The following is a 14632-nucleotide window of genomic DNA, read 5'->3' as shown; positions in this document are numbered from 1 at the left end:
TTCAGAATTCTTTACACTTTCCACTGTGCTCACAAGGATAAAGTGCCAGGCCGCCAGCTGGAAGGCTCAGCCTTTAGCCAGGACTCGGCCCCAGACTCCTAAAAGTCAAGTCCATTGCTTCACTTTTCTGTGCCTCCGTTTCCTCCTCTATAAAAGAGAGAATAACCCCAATATTACCAGGTGGGTGCGCTAATCAGATGAAGTCGCCCTGGACGGAAAGTATCCACAGCAATAAATGATTTTGCTTGAAACTGTCCCATTCTCATCCCTCTAAATGCCTTTTCCTTGGTCCTCCATTCTCCTGCTCGCTCCCTGTGCTCCACCACAGAAGTTCACAACCAGAAGAAAACCCATTTTACAGATAGGGAAACTGAGGCTTGGAAAAGCCAACAATTTACTGAAGGTCTGACAGCCCCGTTGGAACCCGGGGATTCCCCAACCCGGGGCATTCTCCCCGCCACGCCCCGTCCCGGCTGGGACAGTTTCCAGCCTCCTCGCCCTGCCCCGGCCTCCAGAAGCCCCGCCCCAATAGCACAGCCTCGAGGTTCGGAAAGGGCTGTTAACTCTTTGCTCCCCGGAGCACTCCTTGGCCTCGAGGGCGGGGTGAATTTGGAGGGGGTACTGGAGAGTGGGCAGAAAGGGAACGATTTTGCGCTCAGTACGGATTCGCCTTGGTCCCCCGGGATGACACGCTTTGACCCCAAAAGCCCAGGCGCCGCGCCTCACCTGCAGCAGCTTCTCCGTTCGCAAACTCACTTCCTGCTTCCGGCTCCCCCATTCATTGGGGCTCTGCGAACCCCGCCCCCCTTGGCCAACTGCCTGGCCTCGGGGTCCGGATGGGCGTCAGTACCAGCCAATAGACGCGCCAAGACGAGCTTCTCGGCTCGCCCGCTCCCGCCCCCAGGCGCTACGGGGTGGCGCGCGGATTGGCCCTGCGAGCTCGGCCTTTTGTCAGCAGGCCGCACACGCGCCGGACCGGGTACCGCTGTGCCCGGCCTGGCCGCGGCCTAGTCCCGGCAGACGGGACTGACGAGGTCACCAAGCCCAGGCCGAGACGGCGCGGGTGTCAGGGACTTGGGAATCCCCCTCCCCCAGTCCCGATCCCGCTTTCCTTTGGGGTTTCACCTCAGAGGACCCGACATCACTCTTGCAGGTGGGAACCTACACAATAGGAGTAATGTGGCTCCACCTTCCTCTCGGGACTCGGGACCTGGGGGTGGAGACTTGGAAGTTGCAAAGCTCTCGGTGCCGGGAATCGGGGCTACGGTTGAGTGGGATCGGGCCAGGGCTGAGGTGGTCCCACCCGTGTAGGGGCGCGGAGAAACGCCTCGACTGCTTCACTGTACCACCACCCACCCGCCACGGGCCTGGAAGGAGCCGCTAAACATTCCCGAGCCTCAGTTTCCTTAGCACAAACAGGCTGGCAGTTTCCTGGTGCTTGCCAGATGCCTGATGGATGAGAAAGCCTCCTGCGGCCCCGAAAGGGAGTCCAGAGCAGAGGCGGGCCCGCGGTCCACTTTTACAGGTCTGGACGGACTCACGGGACCACGGTCTGGGTGGGGCATGCGGAAGGGCCTAGGCCAAATGGGGAGTAGTGGTGAGGGCCCAGGGTCAGACTAGGGGGTGGAGTGAGGCTGTCTGGGAGTCTTGGCTTTATGAACCGGAAAACCAGGCTAATAATTGAATCCAATCCAAGGGATATTGTAAGTTGTGATGTGTTGACTGCAGTGCCGCTCCCTATAGTTGCGCAGGGTGAGGGGCGTTTGGGTACTGAAATCCCGCACGGTCTCCTTGCTACGCCCGTGTCTAGGCCAGACAGCCTCTGCTTACCATAGACATCAGTTTCTCATCCACAAAGGTGCCCAAGGCCCTGCTTGACACAACAGTGTTACAAGCTGTTAGCTTTGATGATTACTTGTTATATGGGGGAGTTCAACAAGTTGGTCGGTGTCCTTAGGAAAGTCACCCCTCTTCTTTCCTGTGCCTCCGTTTTCATTGTCTTTAAAATGGGTATAAAGTTGGCTGACAGGTGAAGTTGAAATGTGCACAGGTAAGGGAGGTAGTGCTGCCCACTCCCAGCAGGGGGCAGCTCAGGCAAGGAAAAGATCCCAGTGCTCTCAGGACCCCCCAACCAGCTACGTGATCACATTTTTATGATCACAGATAAAATGAGCATGTACTGAGGTCCCTTGCTAGCAGTTTGGCATGGAGGACCTCATTTAATTCTTGCAAAAATCCTGAGGTATCATCACTTTACCCATTGTAAAGATAGGGAAACTGAGGCTAAGAGGTTCGCCGACTCCTATAACACCACACAGTTCAGGTGTCCCTGGCCCCAACATAGAGATACACACACACAGTCACTCACATGGAGCAGTCTATCACTGGAGTCATAACTCCCCAGCCTTGGCTCTTCCCCATGGGAATGCAAAAGGGGTCGGTGAGGAGCAACAGTTACGAATCAACTGTGTTACAGGTGCTCTCCGTATATTCACAACCACCTGGCGAGGTAGTGACTGTTATCCCCTTTAGCACTGAGGAAACTGAGGCTCTAACAGCTGGCAAAGGCAGAGCTGGGACAAGACCAGGGCTGTCTGACCCCCTCCACCAATACCTCTGAATCCTCCCTATCATCTACTGTGGTGCCCTTTGCTGGTCTTTCCTCCTAGGGTCTGAGGTTCCCCACTGGAAATGGGATCAGAATGTTCCCCTGCCTGGTTCCCAACAGGGTCAGAAGAGAGAACTTGGAAGAGTTGGATTTTGAGTGCTTTGTGTGTTGTGTGTATGTTGAGGGGAGAGAAGTTGGAATGCTCCCACACCTCCTGCAGCATCCCCACCCTCCCCTTCACCCCCACTGCAGCAGTGCCATGCTCTGGAAGCAAGAATCTGATCACACCCTCCTCCTTCTCTCATCACATTCGGGTGCCCTCTGTCTTCTCAATAGCCCAGGTCTGATCTCCCTGGCCGCAACCAGCTGTGTGGCCTTGGTCAGGTCCATCCCTCCCCTTGGAATCTGTACTTCCCTAGGCTCTGTCATCTATTGGGGACGATGCCCAGGTCAGGCCTATACTCAGAGCCTTCTTCTCTTCATCTCCAGAACAGCCGTCTACCTGTCTTCCTGGCTCACTCCCTGCAGGAATGGTCTGGGGCAACCCCAGCAACACGCCCACCTGTGGCCAGGATGAATAGGAATCCAGTTCAGGCTTGGCTTCCATGGCAATCAAGGCCCACCAGGCCCCAGCAACCTTCCCTACCCCCCATTCCTTTTTGCTGCCCCCCTCCACACCAGGCATGTTCCCTGCCACACCATGCTGTTCCCCTCACCTGGGCTGCCCTCCCAACTCCTCTCTGCCTCTGGAGATGCTCTGCCATTCAAGACTTGGCTCAGGCTCCAGGTCCTCCCTGGGCCTTCTAGAGCCCCTGGTTCTCACTCCTCTGAACACTTCTAGCCTGGCTAATAGCCCACTGCATCCTGGCCTGGGGTACAGGTGGCCAGCACAGGTGTGGGGGCCAGCTTCCAACACAAGCACGGGTAGGTCCCTCTGCAGACCATGGGCTGCGAGAGGCCCGGCCTTGCCCACTGCAGGGGCCCTGCGCAGGGCTGGGCACGAAGCAGGTGGGTGTCCACCAATCTAGTATCCAAAACCCTGCTTGGTTCACCCCCACCTCTGTTGAAGGAAAGCAACACTGTGATGGAGAGGAGCAGCTGTGGATTCAAATCCTGGCTTGGCCACTTTCTAGTTGTGTGACTTGGTGCATCTGCCCTTAACTCCTCAGAGACAAAAATGGCAACACCTCCCTTCTTGGGTTACTATGAGGATTAAATAACAAAACCTCCAAGAAGCAGAGCCCGGTGTCTGGAGAGTGCTCAATGGACGTAGTTATTATTATCATCATCAGCACAGTGCGGGGCACATGGTGGGCATTCAGGGATGATGGCCCTTGTGTCACAGCCGACACTCTTGACCAGTGAGTCCTCTCTCCTCCCTTTGTTGACTCCTGACCGTCCACAAATGAGGTTCAGAATCCTCCATCCAGCATCTTCCCTGGTCACATGGTCCCAACCTTTTGCTCCACCCCCTTCTCTGTTCCCCCCGCAGTCCATGCTCCAGCCATCCTGACTCTGTCCCTGGATTTCTGGCTTACTGACACCTGAGCCTGTGCACAGGCCCTCCCTTCTGTATAGATCACGCTTCCCATCTTGTGGACTCGCTTCCCATCTTGTGGACTCGGAGGGTTCCGAGCAGCCGTCGAGGCTGAGCTCCTATGACACCTCCTCCGTGAAGCCTCCCTCACTTTTCCATTACCAGTGAGGCCTGCCACAGCCCGATTTGTACTCTGATCCTGGCACGCATGAAGCCGTGTTGCCATTTGTTAACAGTCTGTCCTCCACTAGACTGTGAACTCCACCAGGCGGGGAACCAGGTCTGATTGCCTCTGTGTCCCCAGATACCACTTAGCACAGAGTCGAGCCCATAGTGGCTATCAGCAAGTGCTAGGCCCAGCCTGCCACCCACCCACCACTCACTTGGGGGCTGGAGGCATTGCACGCATGCGGGGCATGTGGGACTTGTGGGGGCAGCTGAGCAGCGAGGTTTATAGAGGAACCCAGGGCGGCAGCAGGAAGGATGAAGGATGAGTGTCTGAAACTGGGTTGGCAGGCTCAGGGCATAGCCAGCCTAAGCTGGGGGTCAAAGGCCCCTGGCCCCTTCACTCCCCCAGGGGCACACAGTGTCGGCGGCACGATGTGGGATGCCCCAGGAAGGGCAAGGCCATGGGGCTGGGCTTTCCTCCATCGACCCAGGACAGAGCTGGTGCTGAAGGCCCCATCAGCATGACTGGGGTGGAGATCTTGGGGACCTCCTTGGGGGGCCACAGTTGGGGGGAAGGGCACAGCCCATCCAACATGTCCATCTGGTGTGGCTGTGCCAGCAGGGAGTGTCCCACATGCAGAGCTCCCTCTGGGCTGCAGGAGGTGGGGACCTGGGTGGGCAGGTGGGCACAGCAGCAGGGGGCCCCAGGGAGCCTAATCCAGCGGGCCCTGGAAAATGAGGCGGACGCAGCCATGCTCGCCAGTAAGCCAGGCCCCGCAAAAGGGGCAGGCGGCATGGAAAGCATGGGTGCCGTGGGGCAGTGGTGTCTGGGCCCAGTAGCGGGCAGTCTTCTCAGAGCAGACGTGGCCGCAAGGTGCAAAGGCATGGCTAGGCGGCCCAGGGTCCAGGCAGAGGCCGGCCTCCTGGCCAAGCCATAGAGGCACATAAGGCCCCACAAGGCGGCAGAGAGGACATTCGCGCTCCTGGGGGCCCCGCTCCCGCCGGCAGCCCCAGCCGTGGTAGCCGTGGACGTGCCCGCAGCGGACGTAGACCCAGGGCTGCTGTTTGTCGGGCGCTGTGCGGCCACGGGCTGGGCTGGGGAAGGCCAGAGTGCTGAGGCCCACGGGGCACTGGGGCCGCGCTGCATTTGCCTCCTGCCGCTGGGCCTCCAGTTGCTTCAGTGTGGGAGCCCGCAGCAGCCCCGCCGGTGTGCGCCACAGCAGTGTGGCCCCACACAGGTCGATGAGAGAGCCGTCCTGCAGCACGTTGGACTCGTTTTCCACCTGCCAGAGGCAGTAGAAGGGCCTTACTGCCCAAGAGGCCCCTGCTGAGCCACGGGTCCATCCCACGGAGCCTCCCTGGAGAGGACACCCTGGCGGGCAGGGCAGGCAGGGCAGAGGAGCAAGGCAGGCTAGGAGGCCAAGTGGGCAGGCAGGTGCATCCCAGGCACATGCTGATCCCCCCTCCCAGCGGGGCATGGGCCTTGGTTTCCCCATCTGTCTAATCAGGAAGTCTGACCCAGACAGGGTTTTTCTAAAATAAGATGTTTTCTGAAGTGCCCTCCTCCTGACAGAGGCAGGAAAGGCCTCTAATGAGGAATGCTGGGTACTTAGCTCAAAGCTAATGGGGAATGCTGGGTACTTAGCCCAAAGCAGCTGTCCCAGTAGTTACAGTTAAAAGCAAAAACTCAGGAGCTAGGCTGCCCAGGCTGAATTCTGGCCTCACCGTTGACTAACTGTGTCCCTTGTCGAGTAACTTAACCTCTCTCCATCTCAGTTTCCTCATCAAGATGGACTGCACCTTCTGGCATCTCAAGTGGTTCTTGTGAAGATTAAATGAATCCATCAGGCCGGGCGCGGTGGCTCACACCTGTAATCCCAGCACTTTGGGAGGCCGAGACGAGCACATCACCTGAGGTCAGGAGTTCCAGACCAGCCTGGCCAACATGGTGAAACCCCATCTCTACTAAAAATACAAAAAGTTAGCCAGGTGTGGTGGCTCATGCTTGTAGTCCCAGCTACGTGGGAGGCTGAGGCAGGCGAATCACTTGAACCCAGGAGGCGGAGGTTGCAGTGAGCCAAGATTGTGCCATTGCACTCCAGCCTGGGGGATAGAGTGAGACTCCATCTCAAAAAAATAAATAAAAAAAAAATAAATGGATCAATCAGTTTAAAAACTTAGAACAGTGCGTGGCAAATAGTGCTCAAGAAGAGTAGGCTTGTGAAACATTCACATGCATCGTTTTAACGAACAATGCTTCCCCAGACCTCCCCACAGAGTTGATGCTCTGGAAAGAAAAGCCAGGCTTTTCTCTGAGGTTTTGCATCTCCTTGGCCAATGTGCTCATGCCAGAGAAGAGCAGTGCATGGCCAGTTTGAGGAGCACGGCCATGTGACCTTGGACAGCCCCTGCCTCTCTCTAGGACTCACTCCCGGCTGCTAACCTCAGCTCTCTGATCTGTACCACAAGGAGCTGCCACTAACACCTGTGTCAGAACTACTGTAAGGACCCTTTCCTCCTGGGAGAGGAGAACAGTGCTAAACCTGTCTGAACGTGATAGACATGCTACAAACTGCCAACCCTTTAGGCTATAAACTGCTCACACATGGGCCAAGTGTCACTCTCATAAGAAGGTGTGATTTTTTTTAAGCTGCCAGCAGCCTTGAAGCCACCTGGGACTGCACAGTATGTTTGTGTGTGCCTTGATCGCATCACCCCCTGGACCTCCAGTGGTATGCATGCTATGCTTGGGGACCCTGGTCTGTCTGCCTGTCTGTGGGACAAGTGGCTCATGCTAAGAACTCCCTGGGCCTGGGATTCCCTGATATGGAGCCTGTTGGGGCTCCCTGGGGCAGAAGGACTGGAGATCATCTCCTGGCTTGGGCAGGGGGATGGGCAGCTTGTGAGGGCCTGGCAAGGATAGGGGTGGGGAATGGAGCAGGCCACCTACCAGCTTGCCCCGCTGCTGGGCTGAGCGGCTGTCCCGCAATGTGTACACATTCCCACAGACCGAGATCTCCCGCCAGACACCCGGGGCTGAGTCCTCGGAGAAGCCGCCTGCCGGGTGCATCACCAGGACTCCATTGGTGGTCAGTCCATCCATCAGGCCATCTGGGGTCCGCCATTTGGCCGCTCGCTCCTGGGACCACATGAGGAATCAGATCACATCCCCCAGGGGCCCCCCAGCAGGCCATGTGCCAGAGGCACTGCCCCCCCTACCCTCAAGTTCAGAGGCGGCCCAGAGAGGACTGGCATTGAAGCTGCATGACTTGAGCGTCTCTCTGGGCCTCACTTTGCTCATCAGTTAGGTGGGGTTGCTAACTGCCAGGACCACCATTTGGATTACTGTGGGCTGGTTCATCACCTCAAGATGCTGCACCTCCCAAGCCTACCCTTTGCTTCACAGATGAAGAGTTGGTCCCTTCCTAGGGCTCACTCACTCCAAGGAAGATGTTGCTAGAGGCGTCGAAGCCAGCGGCATAGATGCGGGCAGTATAGGGTGGCCGGCGGTCACAGAGGATGCGGCAGGCATAGCGAGAGATGGTGCTCTGGGCAGAAGGGCCCTCGGCAGCCCCTCCTCCAGGGGACGTGTCTGTTACCACGAAGTCAATCATGTTCTCTGTGGAGCGGCCGATCTGTGAGGACAGGGAGAGCAAGCAGGGACTGTATGTACATAGGGGACTCTCATGGGCCTTCCCTCCCAGAGTACCAGCAGCTGCTCTGTATGCAAGGTCACCAAAAAAGGAGGCTGCCAGGCCCTGGAGAAGGGGCAGCACCAACTCCATAGGCCCTCTAGGCTCCCAGGTGGGGTCTCCAAGTCCAAGAAGCCATGGCCTGGAGCAGCTTCTCCTTCTCTGTTGCCCCCACAGCACTAGGGATCGCCCCATTCAATAAATACAAGTTGATTTGCTGATATAATTATAAGAGGGTGCTCAAATGTTAGCAGTAGATAGTGACTTCTAAGTAACTATTTGCTATATGCCAGCCACCATGCTAAACATTTTATATGCAATGCCTAAGTTAATCTTCCCATGGGGTGGGTACTATTATGGGCCTCATTTTACAGATGAGTAAACCAAGGCCCAGAGAACTTAAGTGATGCTTCCCCAAAGTCACCCAGTGGTAAGTGATGGAGCCAAAATCTGAACCCAGGCATTAGGCCTCTCACACCTGAACTCCTGAGCTGTGTGACCTCCCACAGTCTAGGAGTCTTGAGTTTGATCCTTGATATAGCCACTGACTTGCTGTGTGACTCTGCAGTCAACAGCCCACACTGGGACATCCTGCTTCCTCGTCTGGAGAGAAGCAGCTTTCCCATGGCCTCCCAGCCTGTAGCCTCACCTGAAATGCTTGCAGAGCCTAGAGGCCTGGTGGCCAGGAGGTGTGTGGAGAGGCCTGAGCATACCTGGAACATGTCTGTGTCGCTATCATGTGTATACTCCACTATGACCGAGTGGCTCCGAGACAGTGTATACGAGATGCTGTGCTGACCACGGTTACTCAGTGCCTGGTGGGGAGAAAAAAGTCACTTGCCAGGGTGTGCAGCCATGATAAGTGTATGCCTTGAGCAAGCACCTGGAGCTCAAGGCCCAGCAGCCACTCCCTGGGAAGGGGGCAGCTCCATCCTTCTCAGAGGGTGGACAGTGCAGCAGATGTTTCACATGATTTAAGCCCTACAGTCACCCTAAGGATGGGGTTATCAGGCTGGGCGCGGTGGCTCACGCCTGTAATCCCAGCATTTTGGGAGGCTGAGGTGGGCGGATCACTTGAGGTCAGGAGTTCAAGACTGGCCTGGCCAACATAGTGAAATCCCGTCTCTACTAAAAATACAAAAAAAAAAAAAAAAAAAAATTAGCTGGGTGTGGTGGTGCACGCCTGTAGTCCCAGCTACTCGGGAGGCTGAGGCAGGAGAATGGCTTGAACCCGGGAGGCAGAGCTTGCAGTGAGCTGAGATCGCACCACTGTACTCCAGCCTGGGTGACAGAACGAGATTCCGTTTCAAAAATAAAAAGAATGGGGTTATTGTTCCATTTTAGAGTTGAAGAAACTGCAGGTCAGAGAGAAACTGGCCTAAAGGCACACAGCTGGAAATATCAGAGGCTGAATTCTAACCCAAATCCTCTAAAGTCAAAGGTTTTTCCTTTACCATTGCAGTATGACTGTCACCTCCCACTCTCTGAACCTTGGCTGCCTCTAAAATGGTGCAGCTCATTTCCACCCATTTCCATTTCCATTGGATGGAAATAAGCAGCACCATCTTAGAGGCAGCCAAGGTTCAGAGAGGTCCAGTGGTTAAGGCAACATTTTGCAAACTGTAAAGAACTGCGCACACTGCAAAGGATTTTTCATCACCATTCTCGGATGGCCCAATAAGCAGTGAGTGATGACACAAAGTGGGCTCCCCTGTTAAGGTGTGGGGGCTGTGGGCAGGTAGGACCTGGAAGGCCGAAGACCTGGGCCTTGGGCAGGAAGGGCAGGACCTCAGGTCTATGGGTCAGTTGCTTGCCTTGGAGACGAGCGGCGTGGAGATGTGGTGCATGACGTCTGGCTTCACCCCGTTGGCGTGCGGCCGGCGGCTCAGTGCCAGGCGGCTTCGCCGGCGGCCCTTGTCCCCACTTGCCAGACACCCATTGTAGCTGTAGATGTCGGGGGTTAAGAAGAAGGGGTTGCAAGAGGAGAGAGAGAAAGAGAGAAAGTGAACCCCTGATGAGACTTGGAGTAAACTGCCAACTTCTAGGCAGATCCTACCTTAATAAACAAGCTCTACAAGCACCTGAAACTAGAAGACCCTACAATAACAAATTGGTACCTTGGGGAGTGGGAGGGGGGTGTCAGAGCAGTTTCAAAAGCACTTTCATTCAGTTAACCAAGTATTTCCTGGACACTTGAGCCATGCCTGGATGGGTGCTGTGCACTGGGGCGGTAGAGGTGATGCACCACGGGTCAGTTGTGGGCCCTCAGTGGAGGGGTTCCTCAGCTTCTCCAGGAACCTAGGTGCCACCTGCCACACCCAGGCACAAGCCAAGGATGCCATAAGCCTAGAGGAAGAAAAGGGAATTCTCGCCCTAGGATCAGGTTTCTGGGAGAGGGAACACCTCTACTGGGTTTTGAAGAACTAGAAAGGGTTCACCTGTAGTAAGCTGTCACTTATCACACCACTACTCAAAACCAAAATGGAAGGAAAAAATGACACACAATGCCAGTACCTCCATATGTCCATACATGTCAAATTTCCACCTGCCTTTCCAGCTCTTGTCTGGAGGGGATGGCTGTGAGAGGCACAGAGGGGGTGAGGCATAGCTCTCATCGCTGCCATGGGCTGCTGCCTCTGTGTTCCCGGCCTTCATGTTATCAATCACCTAATGGAATCTGTGCAGTGGCCTGCCAGGCAAGTGGCTTTCTGCCCATCTTACAAATGAGAGAAATCAAGGCTCAGGGAGGTAATGTGACTTGCCTCTGGCTAGTAGGTGAAAATGTCCAGATTTGAGCCCAGTCTCTGACTCCAGAAGCCCCTCTAGATGGAGGCTCACCCTAAGCAAAGGGCCCAAGGCTGGCAGGGTCTGATGAGATCAGGGAATGGTGGCTTTGGTGGTGAAGTATGTGGGGGAGATGACACTGGTGGGAGGGCTCTGAACTCCAGGCTGAGGACATTATTCAATAACCAGTGGGGTGCCAGGAAGGTCTGGGAACAGGAAGTGACAGGACAAAGAGCTGCCAAATACAGACAAGGCCACTTGAATCAGAATCTTGTAGTGAGTTTGTTAAAATCCAGATGAGGCCGGGCGCAGTGGCTCACACCTGTAATCCCAGCACTTTGGGAGACCGAGGCAGGCAGATCACTTGAGGTCAGGAGTTCAAGACCAGCCTGGCCAACATAATAAAACCCCGTCTCTACTGAAAATACAAAAACTAGCCAGGCATGCTGGTGGGTGCCTGTAATCCCAGCTACTCAGGAGGCTGAGGCAGGAAAATCACTTGAACCCAGGAGGTGGAGGTTGCAGTGAACTGATATCGTGCCACTGTACTCCAGCCTGGGTGACAGAGCAAGACTCTGTCTCAAAAAAAAAAAAAAAAAAAAATACAGATTCCCTGGTCCCACCCACTGCGACTGTGATTCTGTAGGCTTGGAGAGGGCCTGTCAATGTGTATTTTCAGTGCCCTCCAGCCAGCTCTGATATGCAGCCAGTGTGGACTCTGCTCCGCAAGGGGGCTGACAGGAGGGTCCATACCCATGGGTCTGCAGCCTCCCACATTAGTGGCCTTGCCTTGGGCTGGAAAGCCAGTCCTGCCTTTGGGATATGAAGCAGCTGCTTTTCCAAGGCAGCTTCTCCCAAGGGAGACATCACTTTTGCCCTTGTGAGCTCTTCTCACACATGGGGGGCAGGTCTTGAGGTGGGACAGTTCAGGACACAGGCTTGGGACACAGATGGGCCTGGCTTAAATCTGGCTCTTCCACTTATCACATGACCTCTGTAAAATGGAGCTAATTTTTTAGGACCTACCTCGCAGGTTCATTTTGAGAACTAAATGAGACAAAGCATTTAAAAGCGCTTGGCACAGAGTTTGGCATATTTATAGGAAGCCCTTGATAAGTGTTCACTATTACTGCTTTTTTTTTTTTTAAAGCATGTGTCAACAAACAGCCATTAAAAAAAAATCTTAATGATAATATAGCTTATCAAATAGTTTCTTTAGGACTGATGGCAAAGAGAGGCCAAAAGGAGATCTAGATGGGGGAGGAGGAAGAGGGTCTGTCCCTGGGGAAAGATCTGAGTGGATGGTGCAGGGATCCTGGTCAGGCGAAGACCAGGAAGGGATGAGGTTGGCCAGGCCGCCAGATCACGTTGCTTCCTCTCTCCTGGCCTTGGCTTTCTCATCTGTAGTGTGAGGGTCAGCTGTGGCTTAGTGAAAGCGCACTAGACCTAGAGTAAGAAAGACCTGGGTCCAAATCCCAGCCCTGCCACTTACCAGCTGTGTGCCCTTGGGCCAGTCACTTCCCCTCTCTGAGCCTCGGTTTCCTCACCTCCTTCCTCACAGCATCTTTGTGAAGATTGAAATGAAATAATGTCCATGAAAGGGCTTGGCACAGGCCTGCCTCCCAGAACACTCGATATGTGCTAGGCGCTGTTCTATGTACTTTACAGAAATCACCTCATTCATTTCTTCCGACAACCCTCTGAGGAAGGGATTATTATCATCCCCATTTGCAAAACAGGGGAAACGGAGGCACAGGGAAGTTCAGCAACTTGCAGAGGCAGGATTTGAACCAAGCAGTTTTGCTGGAGAACCAGAGTTCTTCACCCCACACCACACACACTAAGTGCTTTAGGAAAGGCAGCTGGTGTTAACGTTTTTCTCATCTGATCAGGAAGTTGGGTGGTTAGAGTTGTCACAGTACTTTGTGAAAAATGGGAAGATAAAATAATAATTATGAATTGAGGTGGGTTTGGTCAATTTTGTCTTTCAGCTAGGAAGGTGAGGAGGGACGAACAGCAGAAGGCCCTATGTGGGGGGAGGAGGGGTCAGGGCCCTTGTTCTGGCTGCGTTGGGTGGGTGTCTGGTGCTTCACCCCTTCTAGGCCAGGGATGCTCACCCCAGGACGATGAGTTCACCATACTTGATGGGCTCCTCGCCTGGCTGCGCATCTTCACCGGGAGAGGAGAGAATGCAAGAGCCCTTGTTCCCCCGGTGCTGGAGGTCTGAGGTTCGGGGGGACCCCACTTCAGGGTTTCCTTCCAGCACCATTCTGGGCAGAGTGGGAGAGAAAAGAGCTTTGTAGGTTCCCACCCCAGCCCGGCTCAATTCCAGCTGCAGCCTGCTGCAGGGCCGCCTAGGCTAAGGCAAGGGTGACCTTTCACCGCCTCTACTGCTATGGCAACCACTTCCCCTCTGCCTCCTCAAAACTGCCCGAGGTTGCTGGGATACCAGGGAGGGGTGGCACAGTGAAGAGAGTCAGGATATTCAGTGGTGCCAGAGAGATGGACCAACTTGGGGTGGCCAGAGGCTGCTTTTTGGCCAAGATCCCAGTCTGGGATGTGCTTCAAAGCGGGGCACCCAATGAGTTGGGGGCCGTTACCCCTCATCTCAGACTCAGTTCCTGCTTATAGCTCTTAGCCTCTGGACCTCTGATTTAGCCTCTCTGACAGGTTCTTTGAATCCACCTGTCCATCCGAATCTTTCTTGCCCCTTTGAGGTCTAGGCCTCTGTCTGTCCATCTGCTTTCTCAATGACTCTCTGTCCTCCCAGCCGCTGTCCTTTTCGCCGTCTCTCTCCCCCCATTCCCCGTCTCTGCCTGTCTGCCCGCCTCCGCCTCACCATCTGCCTCAGTCTCCCCATCTCGGCCTCCCCCTGCGGGTAGGCCAATAGACTCCTCCTGGGTGCGCGCTCTTCCCTCCCTCCCACCCTCAGGTGTCTGTCTGCGTCCCCAGCCGCCCGGGTCTCAGGAGGCCTGCGGAGGCGGCGCTCCCCCCTCGAGCTCGGGCTGCAGCACAGCCGTCTCCCGCAGGCAGCCCGTTTGGAAAACATCCCCGCGCCAGAGGGACCGCGCCGGGGCAGGCCCGCGCCCTGCGCCCCGGGCGGGCAGAACGAGAACCGCGGCCCAGCACCTACGCAGGTCCACACCCGGCGGCCCCTCCGCACAACACGCGCGCGTGCACGGCCCCGCACGCCCCGGGCCCGGACGGCGCAGAGACCACCCGCACCCGCGACCGCAGGGACGCGCGGGCGCGCAGCAGCCACCGGCGCCCGCCCTCGGACCCACTCCCTCCACCACCCCCAGACACGCAAACACGCCCCCCGCGCCCGCCGGGGCCCGCCCGGCGCAGCCCCCGCCCCCTCCGCCCCGGCGGCCTCACCTGGCCACGCTCCGGGCCCCGCTGGGCGCCGCTCCCTCCCCGCCTAGCCCCTGCTCGGCCCCGGGCCGCTGCGGCGGGATGGGCCCGGCCCGCGGCGGCTTCGCGCTGCCTCGTCACGGGGACACCCGGGGCCGGGGGAGGGGGATGAGCGCGAACAGCCACGCTCCGCCCCCTGTCCGGAGGCCCCGCCCCATTTTCCCCGCCCCTAGGAGAGCCCCGCCTCGCTCCAGACTCCGCCTCTTGCGGCGATGCTCAGCCTTCGTAGGCGGAGCTCCGCCCCTTCGCAGGAGACCTCGCCCTTCCCCTGGTACCGCCCTCTGACCAGGGAAGCCCCGCTCTCCACTCTGTCTGAGGGACTCCCTTGCCCCTCCTAGCCGGCTCAGGACTCCGCCGTAGTCTACACGACCCCTCCCCCATTTCAGACTCCCCAAACTCCGCCTCCATTTCCGGGGACTCCGGGGTTCT

The 14632-nt window shown here is 56.4% G+C and overlaps 2 protein-coding genes and 1 long non-coding RNA gene across 9 annotated transcripts in view; 1 reads left to right on the top strand and 2 right to left on the bottom strand.

Annotated features, from left to right (window-relative positions):
• DPP3 (dipeptidyl peptidase 3) overlaps positions 1-966 on the bottom strand; it is a 29505-nt gene extending 28539 nt beyond the window's left edge. For 3 of the 6 annotated variants that reach the window (XM_008954119.5, XM_008954121.6, XM_034933087.3), the window contains exon 1: positions 727-865. In XM_008954119.5, coding sequence (XP_008952367.3) covers positions 727-778 — 52 coding nt within the window. In that variant the 5' untranslated portion in view covers positions 779-865. Of the gene's footprint in view, positions 1-726 lie in introns of all 6 variants that reach the window. The other 3 variants (XM_034933085.3, XM_055094552.2, XM_003828675.7) reach the window with 2 other exon arrangements.
• Positions 967-1014: 48 nt separating this feature from the next.
• LOC134731243 (uncharacterized) lies at positions 1015-8226 on the top strand. The gene is made up of 2 exons (XR_010113457.1): positions 1015-1153; positions 6090-8226. It is a non-coding gene; the product is annotated as an uncharacterized LOC134731243 (long non-coding RNA).
• PELI3 (pellino E3 ubiquitin protein ligase family member 3) lies at positions 3859-14315 on the bottom strand. Of its 2 annotated transcripts, XM_034933088.3 has the most exons (8): positions 14168-14315; positions 12907-13059; positions 12282-12353; positions 9820-9949; positions 8719-8820; positions 7754-7948; positions 7264-7452; positions 3859-5596 (listed from the first exon to the last, which is right to left on the bottom strand). In XM_034933088.3, exons 2-8 carry the CDS (start codon positions 13056-13058, stop codon positions 5027-5029), a joined length of 1410 nt encoding a protein of 469 aa, XP_034788979.1. In that variant the 5' UTR covers position 13059; positions 14168-14315; the 3' UTR covers positions 3859-5026. The 2 variants fall into 2 exon arrangements, with proteins under 2 accessions (XP_034788979.1, XP_034788980.1); XM_034933089.3 differs by lacking the exon at positions 12282-12353 and having other exon boundaries at positions 14168-14314.
• Between the last annotated feature and the right edge of the window lie 317 nt (positions 14316-14632).

Source organism: Pan paniscus, chromosome 9, assembly GCF_029289425.2.
Source record: "Pan paniscus chromosome 9, NHGRI_mPanPan1-v2.0_pri, whole genome shotgun sequence".
Taxonomy (NCBI): Eukaryota; Metazoa; Chordata; class Mammalia; order Primates; family Hominidae; genus Pan; species Pan paniscus.
This window is presented reverse-complemented; position numbering and strand designations above follow the sequence as displayed.